This window comes from Telopea speciosissima, chromosome 7, assembly GCF_018873765.1.
Source record: "Telopea speciosissima isolate NSW1024214 ecotype Mountain lineage chromosome 7, Tspe_v1, whole genome shotgun sequence".
NCBI lineage: Eukaryota > Viridiplantae > Streptophyta > Magnoliopsida > Proteales > Proteaceae > Telopea > Telopea speciosissima.
This window is the reverse complement of record NC_057922.1, coordinates 8,190,575-8,209,337: the sequence shown is the minus strand read 5'-3', so window position 1 is coordinate 8,209,337 and position 18,763 is coordinate 8,190,575. Positions and strand designations below refer to the sequence as shown.

Genomic DNA, 18,763 nt, shown 5'->3' with positions numbered 1-18,763 from the left:
CTTCTCATATAAAATGTGGGATTGAGCTCCTCTCCAGAGGGAGCCCAACATGCTTATGGAACATTCAGCCGTTGGATTGTACCACACATATTTCTAAACATGCATCAAGATATGTGTGGCACAGCCCAACCCTTGGATGCCCCCTAGGCACTGAGCTCCCTAGAGAGGAGCCGAATCCTAAAATGTAGGCTCTCTACTTAACCAATCCTTCATCTGTCCTTTTATTGATGCGATTTCCTAGTTTGACGTTGTGGGAATTACCCATGATTAAATAAGACAAGAAATTTTATTACATGGACTAACTAGTCAAGGGAGTCCCTTGATGGTCCACCCAATTTTGCCACATTACTTAATATGGTCATTGTGACCGTTGAAATAGATAGATCAAGGTCCGAATTAGCCATGTGTCAAATTTAAATTCAATCAAATATCCTTTGTATATTGGTATGCGCATCTCCATGAAGTATTTACAATGCTCTGATTTTTATTGTCTATTCTCCTTTGATCATGGATTTTTCAGAGTTCCATTTCGTCGATCAACCAACTTTGTTTGGATTAAAACTTGAGAAGGGGATCCTCTTAAACGCACCAACACACCCAAATATTTGAGTAAATATTTTCGTTTCTAACTCGCTGAGTAAACAATGGATTTATATCTTACTTATTCTCCATTCTTGGTTGAAGTCGGAATCCATTTGATTTAAAGCAATGACTGATTAAGAATTAAAATTGAGTTGATGATGAAGGAATAAGTAATCGGATTTTGAACTCTTTGAGGGATATATTTATGGATAAGCAATGGGGAGGGGGGGGAGATGCATTTGAATGACAGATCATGAAAAATTTTCAGCAGCCATATAGTGAAGAGAGAATTTCTTTATTCAAGGTGACCTATTTATAAAGGTTCGAAATCAGTCCAATTCTTACCAAAAAAAAAAGAAAAAAAAGAAATCAGTCCAATTGGTGGATCAAATCCCATAGATTAAGAGGTTCTCTCTTTATTGTTGCCGAAAGAAAACTCGATTAAAAAAATGCTACGTCAGCCATACCCCTACCACAAACAACAATTGCTCAATGGGAGGCATCAAATCCCGTGGATTAAGGGAATTGGTTCAGTTTTTTGTCGGCCCAACTAGTTCGGATTGACTTTTGACACCCTTATGTGATGGGGGGGGGTTGAAACTTGATATGTGAGTATGAGACCTTAGATCTACTTGTCCGTAAGTTTTTAGACCTATCTAAGATACCACATGACAAATATTGAGGTTGTCGAAGAAAGGCTTCCTTAACAGAACATGTAGGAAACAATCATCCTAAATATTTTCAAAATTATATTAAGACATTGAGGAGTTTGATTGGTTTGAATTTTAACCCATGATTAGTAACGATACTATTAACATAGTCATATGGTTAGGAACTCATCACACACTGGTATATGATAGAAATTGCCTTGGCGGGGGAATGGCTTCCTCGACAATTAGGTTGTGTTTGGTATGCATTCTTGGAATGTATTCCAATAAATCATACCAAACACAGCCATAATTCATAAAGTCCAATATAAGATTCTAATAAAGTTTTCAAGTATAGTTATATAGTTCATTCTCTTTTTAGTCACGATTGAAAGTTTTTTGGGGACAGGGTGCCCAAGACCCATAAAATATTGAGGTTGAGAAGATGAGATAACAAATATATGTTAAATAAATAATGAGTCCATAACTGTAGATGTTCAAGATCATAGGTGAAAGACTAAGGCCGTGTTTGATATTATTTTTCTAATCCAGGAATAAATGAATAAGCTTATCCAATTCAACAGTCTTACACAATAAGTTAAGTGAGGTTGGGACAATTTTGAAAATTTGTTTTTAGGGTAAATTACGGGGTGTAGTAGTTTCAAAATCATGTTAAACTAATTGACCGTTATTCATCCAACGTTAACTGATGATGTGACATTGAGAGTGGATATGAAATATTCGTTTTATTCTTTGATACTCATTACCTAAACAATAGGTGAAGAGATTCTCCCTTCTTCAACCAATAGAATTACTAAATCGTCCCACTAGGGAATGAATCAACACTTGGCGTCCTAGGGAATTGTGACGTGACTCGATGATTCATATATTGTCAACGCAGTATTTATTTTTTAGGTTTCTAGTTTATTTTGTGTGGGCACTGTGATGGATTGTGACAGGAAAATAACTTTTCTTTTTCACTATTATTTTAAAGGGTAGAAAGTAAAGAAACAGATGAGGCAAATTTTTCCCTCCATTCCTTCGTCATTGCATGGTGCACGACCAAGCTATTTTGGTTCAATTTTTTTTTTTCTTTTTTTAAGAAAAATTAAACCCTCATTTCTTGGTGTAAAATTTCAAGGAAATAATAGAATAAGGGTGTCAATATGTACCGAGTACTGAATTATCTATATCGAATCGTGTTGAATAAATTCAATATAATATCGATATGAGATACTTGTATTGAGTCGGTATTCGATACGATATTGATATGAACATAATACTGAAAATACGTCATACCATATCGAAACCATACCGACATCCTTAGACAAGAACTATTTGAATATCAATTCTAAACTTTATATGAGGTACTACCTAGTACATATAAGTGAGTCATGCTGCCAAACTTGGCAACGTGGTTGTTCTACTACCGCACACTCTAATAATAATTAGGGCGAGAGAACATAGTCTGGGTCTTTAGAGCTTGCATGCATGCACTGGCCAGTTGAAGCGTGTGCGCAAACATCAACCTGGTCAAGATTTTTGCCTTTTCATGGGAGTAGGGCGATTTTGTATCTAGAGGCATCTCCAAAAAATATAGTATAAAAAGATTCAGACCACGTTTAACATGCTGTAAAAGATTGCTTTAATAATGGCCCTGATGGTACAATTTGTCTACCTTGAGTTGGTAGTTGGTAACCATTTGTTTCGAGTCCATTTGCCAAGGGTTGCTTTTAGTATTGGGTTGAAGAGGTGCGGGGCACAACATTATTCCTGCCGTTCTATTATTCTATATCTCAAAATCTCATGGGCTACTTTAAAGAAGAGAATAAACTAATTGTTTTAGATTTTCTGTTAAATAATTGTTTTAGCTTTTGATAAATACTGTATTAGTGTAAATCTCTATATTAAAAATGGTGACACAGTAAATCTACACCATCCTATGTTGCATATGAGAAGACAAAATGGTTTTTTAGTTAAGACCATACTCATTAGTAAGAATAATTTTTTCATTATCCAAAATGCCCTTATTGAACAAATAGTACCACTTTACCCCTCCAACCCCCACCCCACCAAATAACACTACATGAAGTGGCGCGAAATCCATCATTGGCTAAACAATTATTTGGTTATGTTATTTTGGGCTTTGCTTTAACTAAAGCTATTGCACCGTTTGTCCCAATGATGACGTCTCTGATCTCATCTGTATTCCAATCGAGAAAAGGTGTTGAATTTCATATAATACTTCATATCACATAAGTAAGAAGGAAGCGGGCTACTCCCCGAAAATGCTCCGCCCGTAAGTTCGTTTATCGTTGGGGCTCAACAGCAAAATGGGCAAAGCTATCTCGATGCCAAGCTTAATGTAATTAACCATGGTTACACCATGCAAGACTCACGAAATACATATATAATCTCCATAATTTAAATTAGAGCTCGAGAAAAAAGCAAAAAAAAAAAAAACACTGGGCCAATTGTGCTCGCACCGTTGAATGAAGTATCTTCCACATGTCGAGTTCTTAGCCTCGAATTGCACCACACTCTGCGATTAGGGAATTGGAGAGGATCTTAATCCATGGTAAAATGGATTGGACTGAATTTTACCAAACCAACCAGTAGAAGTGATAGAACGGGAAGAAGAAAAAAAAAGAGAAGCCATAAATTTTCAGCTTATACAGAGATGCCAAGTGAAAGAAATTTGGGACATCCGGGCCGTTTCTTTTGCGGAGAACCGGTCTTGGAGGTCGAATCCGATCGGTTCCAGTTTTCCCGGATGCCAAAAGGCCCAATAAACGGAGTCTAAAACTTACACAGCCCAGAAATTCTCCTGAGACGGATTCTCGCCTCCTCAATCTCTTGTCTAACCTACTACCCTGGAAAAATCGCCGCATCATTTGTAAGGTTTTCAAGAAGATAATCAGAAATAGTGAAGACAAGAACGTGTTCAGATCTGTCGAGATCCATGGCGGAAGTAGAGAGCCAGAAAACCCCAAGCCTAGCTGCGGTACGCCTTTTTCTATCTTTGTCTATGTCTTTTTTCCCGGCGTTTGTACTCAAATGCATCCTTGTTTTTTCATCTTTGATTGGATCTTACATGGTGCAGTTATTTTGAATTACAAAGTACTAAAGGGTTCATTTGTGTCTATAGATCTAGTTTTGATTCAGTATCTTAAAGTGCTGGATCTGTGTGTTTCTGATCCTTTGAGCTTGATAAAAGAACTCGACATTTTCATTCATTATATTCGATTTACATGGAAATTGTAAACCCTATCTGAAGGGAGCCCTTTACTATGGATAATTTTTATTGTTGCTAATTTATTTTCTGGTTTTTTTTTTCCTCTTGAAATTTGGGGCAAGCTCCTACTAACTTAATGAAAATTGATTTGTGTACCAAAAGGGTATTTGTCCTAGCAATATCTGGTTCGTATGTCAGTTACCATTCCCTCCACCAGCCCCCCTCTTAAAAAAAATATCTGGTTCATATGGTTCCAGCCTTGCAGGAATATAGGAGAGATTCAATGAAAACTAGATGAGTAGTACAGAAATTAGAAACTGAAAATTTTGATCTAAAATAAATTTGATAATTTAATTTGGAAACTCTCATGGGTCGAGTTGTTTGAGGAAACTCTGAAGATTTCCCAGTAAAGTTCATGACTTTTGGACGTAATTGTTTAAATTATGAACTGACTCGTGGCTTGCTGACTCAAAATTCTGGTTGCTTCCTGATCGGATTGGGCTTTCCTTCTATGGTACCTGGTGAACTCAGAAATGCAGGCAGAGGACTCTTTCCAGCCTTGACAGAATCTGGTCGTGCAATAAGCTGGTCATCCCACTCATGGGCCATCCTTCTGTTTCCTATCTATTAATAGGTATTTTTAGTTGATTTCTAGTTAGATTAGAATTGGGAAATGTGTTTGATTTAGGATTTTAGTTGGTAGTTTCAGTCCTATTTTGAGTGAGAATAGGACATGATTTTCTCTTTTGTTATTTAGGATAGTGGCTGGATCTTGCTAGAAGTAAGAGTTTGACTTACATTTGCAACTGGGCTATAGCTCGTTGTTGTTATCTATTCACAGTTTTTTATAGATATTAGAGCGGATTATGTTGTCTAACTTCTAAGGGTTAAGAGACTGGTTCTGCCTCTTCACTCTTTGATGGTTGAACATAATATTTATTCTCTATTCAAAACCTATGATTCCAGAGCTTCCCGAAGGAGTGAAGGTCAATTGTGTGACTGGGCTTACCATAATGTGTCAGTTAAGTGAGAATATTTCTCTCTTCCACCTGCTGTCTTTGTATTGGAAAATTCTCCGGAATAAATCCTATCTCAGAACTTAACATCTATGAATGAGTGCTTTCTTCTTCAAGAGGGTGCCTTGAGAGTAGTAACTCAAGGAGCGAAAGGCAGGTCTTTCACCCCCTATGTTTTATTCAATGAGAGCTCCCAATGGTGATAAAGAAAAGGGAGAAAGGAAGAGCAAAACAGCTATTTTGAGGTGTCTTCATGAGTCCGAATAATTGATCAGTCTACTTCTTCAGATTTCTTTGATTGTTGGTTATTGTATCATTCTAGTTGATTGAAGAAATTTTGCATATTTTGTTCTATTAATTTTTAGTAATAGTTTACCTTTCAGTTTGTTCAAATTCTTCTAACTCTCTGTTCAGCAACCAGTCAACCACTATGAGTTACTGTTCCTTTTATTATTTGCATTTGATTGAATCCTATAGCAGCCATTAAAGTGGCCACATTTTTTATTTTATTTATTTTTTGATATAGATCAGCCTTTTGAACAGCAGACCCACCCCTTCAGTGGCTTGTCATAAATTAGAAGAACATTTAGTCTTTCCATATTGTCACCAATCATTTTAATCTTCTCATCCATCATCCCAAGTTTGATTGCAATATTAATTTAATTTTTTCCTTTTATCTGATCCGTATTGCACATTCTAAGATCCCAAATAAATCATATCCTTCATTTGTTTTTCATTCTTGACATCTGGAATCTATTTGAAGGGCAACAAAGTTTGGTAAGATCCCTTCCTTTCAACATTTGGTCAACTATCATGATTTGTTGAATTATTCGACTGGCTTCTGGATAGACTGAAATTTATATTTTGTGCTATTCAAACTTTAAACAAATCTTATGTTACACAGAGAGAACTATTGATTGAAAACAAAGATAAATAGTGATAAGGTTCAATTATCACTGAGGCTACAGAAAAATAGTAGAACAAAAGGTGCTTTGACTTTATCCAAAATCCACTATGCTAAGTTTACAATCTTAGAGTTTCCTCTTTAGTTGTTTCAGAAATAACTACCTTATGTTATTTATACCTGTTTTATGTATTCTGAGTTGTAATTTTTTATTTTCTCTTCAGTTGGGTAGTATTGGGTCTTCAATGGTGTAGGCATCATTACTGCATTTGAATATTGTGGTAGATATTCTGGAGGACCATTGGACCCTCTGCATGTTAGAAGTTTTGTGTGCTTAATTGGAATGCTGTTACTTGCAGCAATACTCTTTGCAGGAGATAGAGGAGGAGCAGGTCGTGGTTGCATCCCCTGTTGAACCAACTGAAGATGAGAAGCCAGCTAATACTGTTGCTGAGGAAACCGTAGCTGAGAAAACTGAGGAAGCTCCTCCAGCTGAAGAAAGCAATGGAGCTCCCGCGCAGGAAGACTCAAGTGAACAAGAAGCTCCTGAAGAGGCACCAGAAATAAAGGTATCATTTTGCTAAGCACAAATAACTCCTTCCTATACTTTTTACTTTTAGTAGGTAGGTACATTTGTTGATGTAATGTCATTGAATTCCAGATTGAGACAGCACCAGCAGATATCCGTTTCCCGACCACCAACCAAACAAGACATTGTTTTACACGCTATATTGAATATCATAGGTGGGTCAAACTTGTTTTTTCTGTCATTGGGTTTGAATTTGTTGCTTATATTTGTATATCACGTCTCCATTGAAAAGCTTGATATTATATTCATATTGCACTGCTTTTTTAATCCCACTCGAGTAATGTAGATTCTTATGATGAGCAAAACATGTTTATTCAGGTGCACAGCTGCAAAAGGGGATGGTGCTCAAGAGTGTGAAAAGTTCGCAAAATATTACCGTTCACTCTGTCCTAGTGAATGGGTACGTACATCCTTATCCTTATTTTCCTTTTTCTTTTAAAGTAGGACCAAGTTTTCCTTGAGCCACGGTGAATGAGAAATTCCCTTGCCAATGGCCAAGGGTATTTCGGACCTCCATCATATGGGGGGATTAATGATTACCTTGGATTCGTGGGAGAAAGAAAACTAACTTTCCCCTTTAAAGTATGCTTGCTTCATTCTTTAGGATTTCTTCTATTTTTCTACAAATTTCAGCATCTTATGCAATTGTGCATGTGAGTATCATCAGTATCTGTATGCCTATTACCTGTTATCTTAATAGAGATTATAGCCATTGGAGGGGATGGAATGGTGCAGGTCAAACCTGAGACCTGCCTTGCCCTGTCTGGTACTTTATGACATCACTGTGTTGCTAGCATTCTTAGCGGCAGTTTAGGGATGGGCAATATTTATTAGGGTTTGGTTCAGTATTGGTGAAACCTGTCCCAAGGCTTCCTCATTGAAATCACTATGAATGGCTTCTTTGCTCTGCATGGTAATTATGTCTAGTTGCATAAACCTAACGGCAAATAGGAGTCATATATACATGCATAGTGTGATGCTAAAAGTACAATTGTTACATGATTCATTTCCTTTGACAGCAATGGTGTCAACCTATCTTATTTTTATTCAAAAGTTTCCAAGGAGGTCAGACAACTTTATTTGAGCTAGAGTTAGGTGTATAAATCAGTCGGTTCCTAATCAGCCGAGCTTCTTGAGGGCACCACTGAAATCGACTGAAAGAATTGATTGGCCTCTACTTCAGAAAACCGGGGGCAATTATGAATTGGTCGGTTGGTCCTGGTTGTTAAACGGTCCTTAATCGGTTTCAAGACTGAAAGACCGATTAATTAAATCCAATAAAGAGTAATTTTTGAGCTCATATATTTCGCCCATAGTCAATATATGGTAATGTTAGAAAAAAAAATCTATGAAATTTAAGGGCTGTCAACTCAATAGCCCATTATGAGTATTGTTAAGAGATATGTAACACGAACTCAATTAAAGACATAAACTAATAAAGGAAACCACGATAGGGGGACTCCTCCTATCGTGTTACATATCTCTTAACAAGTATGTTAGGCCAAAGAGAGTGAATAGTAAGTGGAAAGCCTAACCCATAATCAGTCTCAATTGGTCCCAATCGATTGTTTCTGTTTGATTCTGAAATTCATATCAACCCTCATGGCTAAGACCAAAAATTGACCAAATAATAATCGGCCTGGTTGGTTTTTTTGGTCAGCTCCGGTTATTGAGGGTTGTTTTCGTATGTTTGGTGGGGCTTTTGTCTTTGTTTGGCAGCCTCCTGTGGCTCTTCTTGGTTTGCTTAGCCAATAGATCTGTTGCTTAAAAAAAATAAAATTTGTACACATCCTTGAATATCCTTAATAGCTGTTGGAAGAAATTGCTAAAAGAAAAATATTAAGTTAGTCGACACATTATAGCTCTTGGCTCAGGTTTCTTGGTTCATCCAGCAAAAGTATGCTTCTCTTGTTTAGTTTTTGAACACAGTATCACATACCAAAGTAAATTTAGCTTGTAGTCCCTGCATCATTCATATTCCATTAGTATTTTAGCTTCATTTACGTATTGTGCTTGTCTGCTTTATAACTAAACTGGTCTTACTCAAAGAAGTCACAGAATAGCTTCTGAAATTCCCAATTTCCCATGGAAGCTTGATAAATTGATGGGTTCACTTTAAATTGAATGGATTTAAAACATCATATGTTGCTAAACCCTATAATTTGAGGATAAAGAGTGATTGGAGTGTTTGCTTTTATGGATGAGTGAGTATTATTGACTAATGGCATGAATTTACTTTGAGCATCCTAGTCAAAGATGCTGCATAGAAAAGGAGTTGTCCAGGCATTTTTTATAAAATTTAGATCTCTTGGGAAGCCTTCAGACTTCTCATCATGATCCTTTTTTCAATTTCTACATCTAGTGGAAGGATCAAGCATCTTTGTGATAGCTGTTTCTTTAGGTCATTGAGGTGAAATTCATGCCTAAATCCGTATGATAATTGAAGTTAGTGGTGGAAAATTATATTTGGGCGAAGATGTGGTTGAACTTCACATTTTCCCTTGTAACAATATATTGTTCAGGGTGGATGATCTTTGGTACACGTGTATGGAAAGATAGATATTTTAGACACTCTAGGGTTTTAATCTAGGTTTTGTGGCCTTTTTATTTTTATTCTTCTCTTGTTTAGTTTTTGAACACAGTATCACATACCAAAGTAAATTTAGCTTGTAGTCCCTGCATCATTCATATTCCATTAGTATTTTAGCTTCATTTATGTATTGTGCTTGTCTGCTTTATAACTAAACTGGTCTTACTCAAAGAAGTCGCAGAATAGCTTCTGAAATTCCCAAATTCCCATGGATGTTTGATTAATTGATGGGTTCACTTTAAATTGAATGGATTTAAAATATAATATGTTACTAAACCCTATAATTTGAGGATAAGGAGTGATTGAAGTGAGTTTGCTTTTATGGATGAGTATTATTGACTAATGGTATGAATTTACTTTGAGCATCCTAGTCAAAGATGCTGCATAGAAAAGGAGCTGTCCATGCATTTTGTATAAAATTTAGATCTCTTGGGAAACCTTCAGACTTCTCATCATGATCCTTTTTCAATTTCTACATCTAGTGGAAGGATCAAGCATCTTTGTGATAGCTGTTTCTTTAGGTCATTGAGGTGAAATTCATGCCTAAATCCGTATGATAATTGAAGTTAGTGATGAGAAATTATATTTGGGCGAAGATGTGGTTGAACTTCACTTCTTCCCTTGTAACAATATATTGTTCAGGGTGGATGATCTTTGGTACATATGGGAAGATAGATATTTTAGACACTTTAGGGTTTTAATCTAGGTTTTATGGCCTTTTTATTTTTATTCTTCCTCCCTGTTTCTTTGCTGCTAATATTTTCCTTTGGAAGCTAATAATGGTTTATTATAAATGGATGCAGATAGAGAGATGGAACGAGCAAAGGGAGAATGGAACCTTTCCTGGACCTTTGTAGAGGGTGCTGGATTTTCAAGGCTGAATGTTGTGGGACTCCTGCCATTATTTCCAGGTCGTTGCCAGCCCTGGAAGTTCATAGAGATGGGAAAACATCCGGGAGAGTTCTATTTGAAATGAGTTAATAAAATTTTTTTGGCTTGTTTTCTGTTGCACCAATTCAAGCCCAAATACATGGAGTGTGCTTCACATAAAGTAGAGATATTTACTCTATATAACCTTTCCAGTCTTCATCTTTTCACTATTACATGTGAACAGTACTTCAGGGAGGGGGTTGCACTTGTGAAATGGAAGTGGCATTGCAAGTAACCATTTAGTGGTGTCACCTTTTGGGATTCCTCATATGCTCATATTTCTGTTCTTGAGCCCCAAGTGGAGGTTGAGGCTCCTCTGGTCAAACAGACCTGCACCTTGTGTTGGCCACATATAAACTCTGGTTGCCTCTCAACTGCATACATGTGTTTGGAATGTTTTCGGAATAGATTCTGGTCTTAGAATGCATTCTAAAATGAGAAAATAGAGAGAAATCTGGTTTCAATGTGTTCTAGAACCACAATCTATTGAGATTGCATACACAGCCTTAATCTGGTGTCTAGATTGTGAAAGTCCACTCCCGGTAACTTTGATATAAAAGGAAGGGTAAAGCTGTTTGTAACCAACCCGGTTACAACATAACCGGACTTTTTTGGCCCACCCAAGACCGCTTATTTTAAAATATGGTGTATGTTGTAATTTTCCCTCTTCCTCACTTTCTTTCTCTTTCTAGTTTCTCCCCTTCTGTCCCGGCTCCGGCTCCGGCTCCGGCTCCGGCTCCGGCTCCCTTACCCCTACGACTCCCTAAACATCTGTACGCGTTTAGGTTTTGTAACTTTAGGAGCTAATTTTTTCTCTGTTTGTCTCTAACAACAGCCAAGCTTAGTGCAGTATTTTTTATATAATAGATCTGGTCGTTATCTGGGCATCATTTAAGCTAGTACAGAGTTTGTTCAGTAGATTTGGGTCCTCAAATTCAGAGAAGTGTGCTTTTTGGATGACAGTGATTTGAGTGTTTCAGATTTTTAACAATTTTGGCTTGGTGGGGGAGGAGGGGAACTAAGAATATCATGGAAGTTTGGGGCACTGGGGGAGAACCGGAACGTCCTTGAAGGATCAGGCAGCCTTGACATTGGGAGGTTCAGATTGAACAGTGGTGGGTCTGGCGATCACCTCTCCTCTCACAGAATAGCCACCCGAGCCTCCATCCTGTTAAGTTGCTTTCCATTACTGTTAGGTCCTCTTGCAAGGATCTGCATTCGCTTGCCTGAATGCCAGTAGCAACGATGTCGTCTAGAGTATATCAGGCGGCTGCAAACTTAGCCTCTCCAAAGCTTCACAACTTGAAAAAAAAATAAAAATAAAAATCCAAAGCTTCGCAAAACTGAAATCTCATACATGATCATTGGTTGCAAAATTTGCATGACAAATCTTCGTTGGTCCTTTCTATTTGAATTTTAAATGGACTTGTCCCTTTTTCTTTTCCCTTAACTATTTGACCTTTTACCACTTATCAAGTTGATTGACCTCAAGTTCTGATTTGTTGGGCGCTATTCCAATTGATCCGTGCAGTTGCGCTGCTATTTATTAAGAAATTTGGAGAAAGTAGAGAAGTGGGGTTGTGGTGAGAGGCGTTCAGAGGAAGAGGTAAAGCTATCTATGAGATTAGGGGCAGGGGACAAACAGAGAGAGAAGTTAAAGAATTTTCTGAGGATAAGGGTGGGACTACATAGTGGGAGAGTGGAGTTATGAGAAGGGGGTGGGGGTGTAGAATATGGATGTGACTTGAGGGCAGAGTTGATGGGTGAGTAGCATGAGGAGTTGGGGGCAGGGGAGTTGCAGGGTGAGAGATAAGAGCTGAAGGGGGTTGATCGAAGTTGGCAGCGGAAGAATTACAGAGGAATATTTCAGAAATTTCTCAACAATTCCGACCTCTGCTCTACCTCTAAACAAAGGTTTACATAAGGTGTATGACATCCCATTCACTGAATGGTTGGAAAAGGTATTAGGAGGGTATCATGGACCACACCATACCCTACAAGACATCCTAGATGAGGTCCCATGAATCTGAATATCTTTCTTGCCTCTCTTATCTTTCTAGAGGATATATCTAATACATATTATTAAATGAATCTACCTTGGACATACCCTTCCCCCTCGATCATGTAGGAGTTCTTTATATCTCACCTTTTTGAACCTATCATGCAAAATCCTCGGCCCATGGCTTTATCCTCAAAAGAATATAACTATACCTTCAAGAAAGTGAAGAACTCGAGCCTTTAGGCATTCCAATAAATTCATTAGAGAGAACAAAACCATACAATAATCAAAATCTTGTTGACCCGTAAATAACACTTCTTGTTAGTCACTGCTCTATGATACAGAATCCTAAAAACTTATATTATAATCCAATTAAACTCTGTTTAGCTTCAGTTTAAACTTTACCGAGTTTGTTTGTATATATTAGCACATCCCACTCATCCTAACCCCAAAAAATTAAAAGACCATTTCTCTAATGTCCCAAAAGAATGAATTAGTAACACACTAACCAATCAGTTTTTACAGTCAAACAAAAACCCATTACCAAAAGGAATGAAGTTTAAAACACCAAAACCTTTTTCTTTTTTTTCTTTTTTTTTTTTTAAAAAAAAAAAACCTCTAATATCATTCCATAGGAATAATTAAACCAGAATAAAAGGGTAGAGGCATAAAACAGTCTACACACAAGCCATTCAGCCACCCATAATGCTCAAGTTCCGAAATCAGTCTACATGTTTTCAATTTATATTAGCTGGTAAGCAGATGCACAATTTAAGGAGACTAACCAAAACATTGAATTAGATGGATGCAGGTTATGACATTCAGCCAAAGTACCTGAATTAAAACCCTTAGCCAACAAACAAACAAAAAATACCAAAATAAAACCATCAATCCTTGACATGGGTTCCGCCACTTCTCTCTGCACACACGACCCCACCAACATTCTCCCGATATATGTTCAATTACTACCAATTGCATACCAGTTTGAACTTAAGAGCTTACAGCTAATTAAAAAGAACCAAAATAGCACTATGTAATCTACCATCAACGATCAGCATAAGAGTTCTTCAGAACTGAAACCGACTATGCCCTCTCACCACGAATCCTCCTGGCCAATTGAATGTCCTTGGGCATTATTGTAACTCGCTTAGCATGAATGGCACAAAGGTTAGTATCTTCAAATAGCCCCACCAAGTAAGCTTCAGCAGCCTCCTGCAACGCCAAGACGGCGTGGCTCTGAAAACGAAGATCAGTCTGCAACCAAAGAGAGGAGGAAAAATACATTAGACTCCGAGAGGAGCAAACCCATGAACTATACTGAGGTAATAAAAATCAACAACTGGCCAACCTAAAAACAATACCTTGAAATCTTGGGCTATTTCACGAACAAGCCTCTGGAAGGGCAGTTTCCTAATCAGAAGTTCAGTGCTCTTCTGGTACTTCCTGATTTCACTGCACGACCATCGCATAAGAGAACATGTTATATAACCCAATAAAACTTCTGAATATAAAGACAAACAGTGCAAGTCGGAGGTTAAGATTTGTATCTATTTATTACATACCGAAGAGCAACAGTTCCAGGGCGATATCTGTGAGGTTTCTTGACTCCTCCGGTGGTTGGGGCCGACTTACGAGCAGCCTTAGTGGCCAGCTGCTTCCTAGGAGCCTTTCCTCCCGTTGATTTACGGGCAGTTTGCTTTGTACGAGCCATCTGAAATTTCAAAAGTTCTCAGTGATCACGTTTCTGAAACTCCTTAATTTATGAAATTGACATTCCAAAAAAGTAGGTTCTCTAAGTCCATACAAATTACCTAGTTTTACTGCTAACGAAGAAAGAACAAAGACCCTGACACGGAAATCGAACCAGAGAACTCCAAAGGTAAATTAAGAAACAGAAAGAGAAACCTAATTCTTGACAGAACTGGAAACCCTAATCGGGCAGGATGAGGAACAAGAATGAATAAACGAAAAGAAAAATCTGAGAAAACAACTACACAGATTTCTAACTCGAAAGATCGAAAACCATAAATGATTTAACATTACACGCGAAAAATTCAGCATTCAAAGTAACAGGGACAAGAACACAGACCATGACACATAAATCGAAGCTTTAAAAAAAAACCTCGAAAGATAAATTAAGAAGCACAAAGAGAAACCCTAATTCTAAACGAAAAAGGAGATTATAAAGAAACTAATCCTAGATGGAATCTCAAAAGCCCTAATTATTAATGGAATCCTGAAACCCCTAACAAGCCAGTACATAAACAAGAATCAATCCCGAAACGAATTATCAGATAAAAAACCTAAACCCAGATTTATACCTAGAAGGAGGGAAAACAAACAGCAATGATGTAACATTACATGCAAACATTGACAATTACAATGATTAAAAGACTTGAGGGAAAAGAATCAAACTAAAAGAACAAAACAAAAGAACAAGTTTTATATAAGCTTAATCACGTATAAATTAAACAAGAAATTTAAAAAAAAAAAAAATAGAAAAAGAAATTAAACAAGAACTGATGCTTACCTCAAGTTCTTCCGCAGGAAATCAAAAGCAAGAGCTCAGAAACGCTACCAGAAAAGTACAAAGTTTAATAACATTAGAGGTAGAGCGGTATTTATAGATCCCTCTATCGGCTTTAAGCCCCTGTGGACGGTTAAGATTCGTTTTCACTGTGTTTTTTATTTGTGCAATATCGAACAGTTAGATGTGAATTAAGTTGTGTTTTCTCGCCTTCGACGAACGGATGAGATGCCCTCTCAGCATTCGAAACGGATCGTGGAGCTTTAATACTAGCTTCCTATTGGTTGTTAAAACTTTAATTCCGTAATTTCCGTTGAGTGCCTATAAGGATAGGAATGACGTCGTATTGGGCCGTTTAAGACTGTTTTGTGGCCGAGTTACACTTATGATTGTCACGACGTATACATGACATACAAGAATATATCACCAATGCTTGTCACGAGGTATAAATACTTTTTAGTAAACACGCTGGCATAGGATACACTACCATTTATGTTTGTCACTCTCTTTCTCAGGTGAAATGTCCTCACTGCACTTCAATATATGATGCCCTTTTATCGCACCTCATAGGTGTGATTGATTCTCTATGCCGCTTGCTCAAAAAACCATCTCCCTAGTACCTTAACTTAATACATGACATAAGAATCTATCACCATGTTGTCATTGGTCAATTGGAGTGAGTGTTTGATGTAGATGTAGAGGAGCCCAAACCACGGTTTCAAGAATTGGGAATTAGTCTATTCGTGCTGAAATCAGCTATGACCGATTCTGACCAAATCGATATGTTGCTTTGCTTCACATAAAAAAAACCCTAGAAATCCCTTGATTTTGGATTTGAGGACTGATTCTGGGGATCTTGTTGGAGACTGATTCTGGCTAATCAGCAATGACTCATTTCATCCTTGATTTCGTGTTTTAAAAACCTGGCCCAAACCCATTACGTGTCAGTGGAAGTTCCAGTCCCTTACAAACATAGAGAGTAGTAGTGCCACCCAAGTATCAAGGTTATAGGTATCGGTATTGGTATTGATATCTGTATTGATGATCGTATTGGATTAGTATCAGGCGTATCAATCATTTTTTGGTCAATACTCTGGGATTTAGGGTTTAGTACTAGAAGATCAGAGAAACCGAAAGACCCAGTCTTCAACACACCCATAGAATCATGAGTAGCAATCTTTGAATCGAGGGAAATTTTCACATACCCCCCTGAGGTTTAATGAAAGGATATTTTTAACCCTCAGGTTTGGAAAATTCTACGTACCCCCCTGAGGTTTGCAAACAGTAACAGATAGGTCCATTCCGTCAGTTCATGACTAACACTGTTAAAAAATAGACTTGAACTGACGGAAATGCCCTTACAAGAAAAGGAAAAAAAAAACACCTACAACTCATCTTCCCCAATTGATTGGGGAAGATGAGTTACAGGTTTCAAAACCCTTTCAACCCTGATTCTTCACCTCATCTTCTTCTTCTTCTTGGTTCTCATGCTCCTTTTCTCACGCTGATTTGGATTACCACGGTTCACACCAATCTCGGTTTGGAACCCTAAACCTGAAAAAAAATATATTGAGTTTCAGGAATTTATCCTGCAACTCTGATTCGATAATACTCTTCTACTTATCAAAATTCCAGCAGATGATAAAAATAAAAAATAAAAAACCTAGGGGAGAGCACATAAGGAAGAAAGGGCATGAAGGATTTGGGGGTTTTGGGGATTTAGGGTTCCAAACCAGAAACCTGAAGAGCATCGTCATCTTGAACACCAGCAGCACGCCCAAGAACATGGAGGCCATTAACTTAGTTAGTAAATACGCGTATAATATGTGTACCCAAATTTTTAAACGTATAATACTCCCGTCCCCATATTTTCCCATATTTTTACAAAAAAAAATGCATTTTTTAATCGATCGAGTATTATACTCATATAATATGCGTATTATACGTATTATACATTTTTTTTAATAAAAAAAATACCCAAAAGATTAGAATTTAGGGAAACGATTTCACTTTTCCTTTCGATTTGCGTTGAACATCCAACCGTAGCAAGCAACAGTAGCCGCCCTCTATCTCCAATCATCCTCCCCATCTCCGTTCAACAAAGCGGCACTTAAGTCTTGTACTCTCCTCTTGTTTCTCTGGTCTTTGAACTTTGATGGTGGTAGTGAAGCAAATGAATCTGGTGTGATATTGGCGAGAACGGCTCAATCTCTATTCTATTTTATTCTTGTTTTTCTGTCTCTTGTAGCTAATGTGTACAGTGGAGATCCATATCTGGAACTCTCCCTCTTGTCTTGTGTTGGTTAATTAGTGGGAACTCATCCCCCTTCACAAGAACACATCTGGTTAAAAATATATGGTTATCTCATTGTAGATAATAAGAAATGTAATGTTGGAAGAATGATTTAATGATAAGGTAATCAACTTGCTTATCTCATTTTCAGACAATCTACATTCATTTCTTGTAGATTATTGATATTTTGGTATGTTAAATGATAATCTTAGAGATGTTATATAGCATATTATATTATTGTGTTTATTTTAGTTCATAAAATCATGATATTATTTTGTTTATTAGGTGATGAATGCATGTTATATAATGAATATATGTTCGTTTTTTTAAAAGTATTATTGTCGTCTATGCCGTATTATATCTGTATTAAACGCGTACTGTATTATTACTGTATGCGTTTTATGAAGCCAGATTTTTGAAAAGTATTATTACCATCTAATCCGTTTAATTGCCGTACGTATCCGTTCCCGTTCAATTGCCATTCCCGAACTTACTAACTAAGGCCATTAATCCCTTTCTGATCGATCGATCAATCTAGGTATGCGATTGTTGTCCATTGTCATGTTCTATTTCTTATTTGATGTTTATCAGGAATTGAGATTTGATTTTAGAATACAAAGAAATTCCTCCATTATCTAATAGTGACCATGAGTTTGATGGCTTCCTGCTATAATTCCTCCATCTTCTTTCAATCGAAATTGCCCTTGCAGCTCCATTATCCATGGCAGCCTTCACTTAACATAGCAAGCCATCAAACTCATGGCTTTAATTTGTACGATATCAGTCAAATGGATGGAGCTGAGGATCCGAGGAATGGAAAGTGAAGAGAAAAGGAGGTGGGGGTAGGGGGCCAGGGGGTTACATACATCCAAAAATCGAATCGAGAAAATGAGAGAGGAGATGGAGAGTGAGGCGAGAGAGGACTAGCGTTCATGGCCCTGATGACACGGGACGGTGAAGAACAGAGATGAGGGAAAGTTATTAGAGAAGGTGAGTTGCAGGTTTGGGAATCTCAATCTCAGTCGCAAGGTACCCTTTCGGATGGCCTTCTGATCCTTTCATCCCATGGTGATGATGCTAGAACTGCATCTGAAAGTTCAAGAGTTGTTTGTCTTCGCTACCCATCTCCCTTCTCATTGAACAACCAAGAATTTAATTGAAAAAAAAAAACAAAAAACAACGAAAAAAAAACCCCTACCTACTTTTTGGAAGAGAGAAAGGAAGGATATCTAAGGATTGAGAGAAACCTAAATCAAATGGAAGAGGGAAAGGAAGGATATCAGTCAAATAAGAAATAGATCAAGTGAAGGCTGCCATGGATAATAGTTCCTGCGCAGGTTCAGGTTGCCTGAGAATGCCAAGATTGATCAGGTGAAGGCTGCCATGGATAATGGAATGCTCACTCTTACTGTGCTCAAGGAAGAAGTGAAGAAGCCAGAGCTGAAGGCCAT

General features: G+C 37.5%; 2 protein-coding genes across 2 annotated transcripts; one reads left to right on the top strand and one right to left on the bottom strand.

The window, feature by feature from the left end:
- Window positions 1-4,167: 4,167 nt before the first annotated feature.
- On the top strand, window positions 4,168-10,661 carry LOC122670064 (cytochrome c oxidase subunit 6b-1-like). Its single transcript, XM_043867019.1, has 5 exons — window positions 4,168-4,233; window positions 6,744-6,953; window positions 7,046-7,128; window positions 7,292-7,373; window positions 10,367-10,661. The coding sequence occupies exons 1-5, from the start codon at window positions 4,192-4,194 to the stop codon at window positions 10,418-10,420; spliced, it is 471 nt and encodes a 156-aa protein (XP_043722954.1). The 5' UTR covers window positions 4,168-4,191; the 3' UTR covers window positions 10,421-10,661.
- A 2,848-nt stretch (window positions 10,662-13,509) lies between these two features.
- LOC122666672 (histone H3.3) lies at window positions 13,510-15,074 on the bottom strand. The gene is made up of 4 exons (XM_043862714.1): window positions 15,023-15,074; window positions 14,055-14,203; window positions 13,854-13,944; window positions 13,510-13,746 (listed from the first exon to the last, which is right to left on the bottom strand). Exons 2-4 carry the CDS (start codon window positions 14,201-14,203, stop codon window positions 13,576-13,578), a joined length of 411 nt encoding a protein of 136 aa, XP_043718649.1. The 5' UTR covers window positions 15,023-15,074; the 3' UTR covers window positions 13,510-13,575.
- Window positions 15,075-18,763: the final 3,689 nt, after the last annotated feature.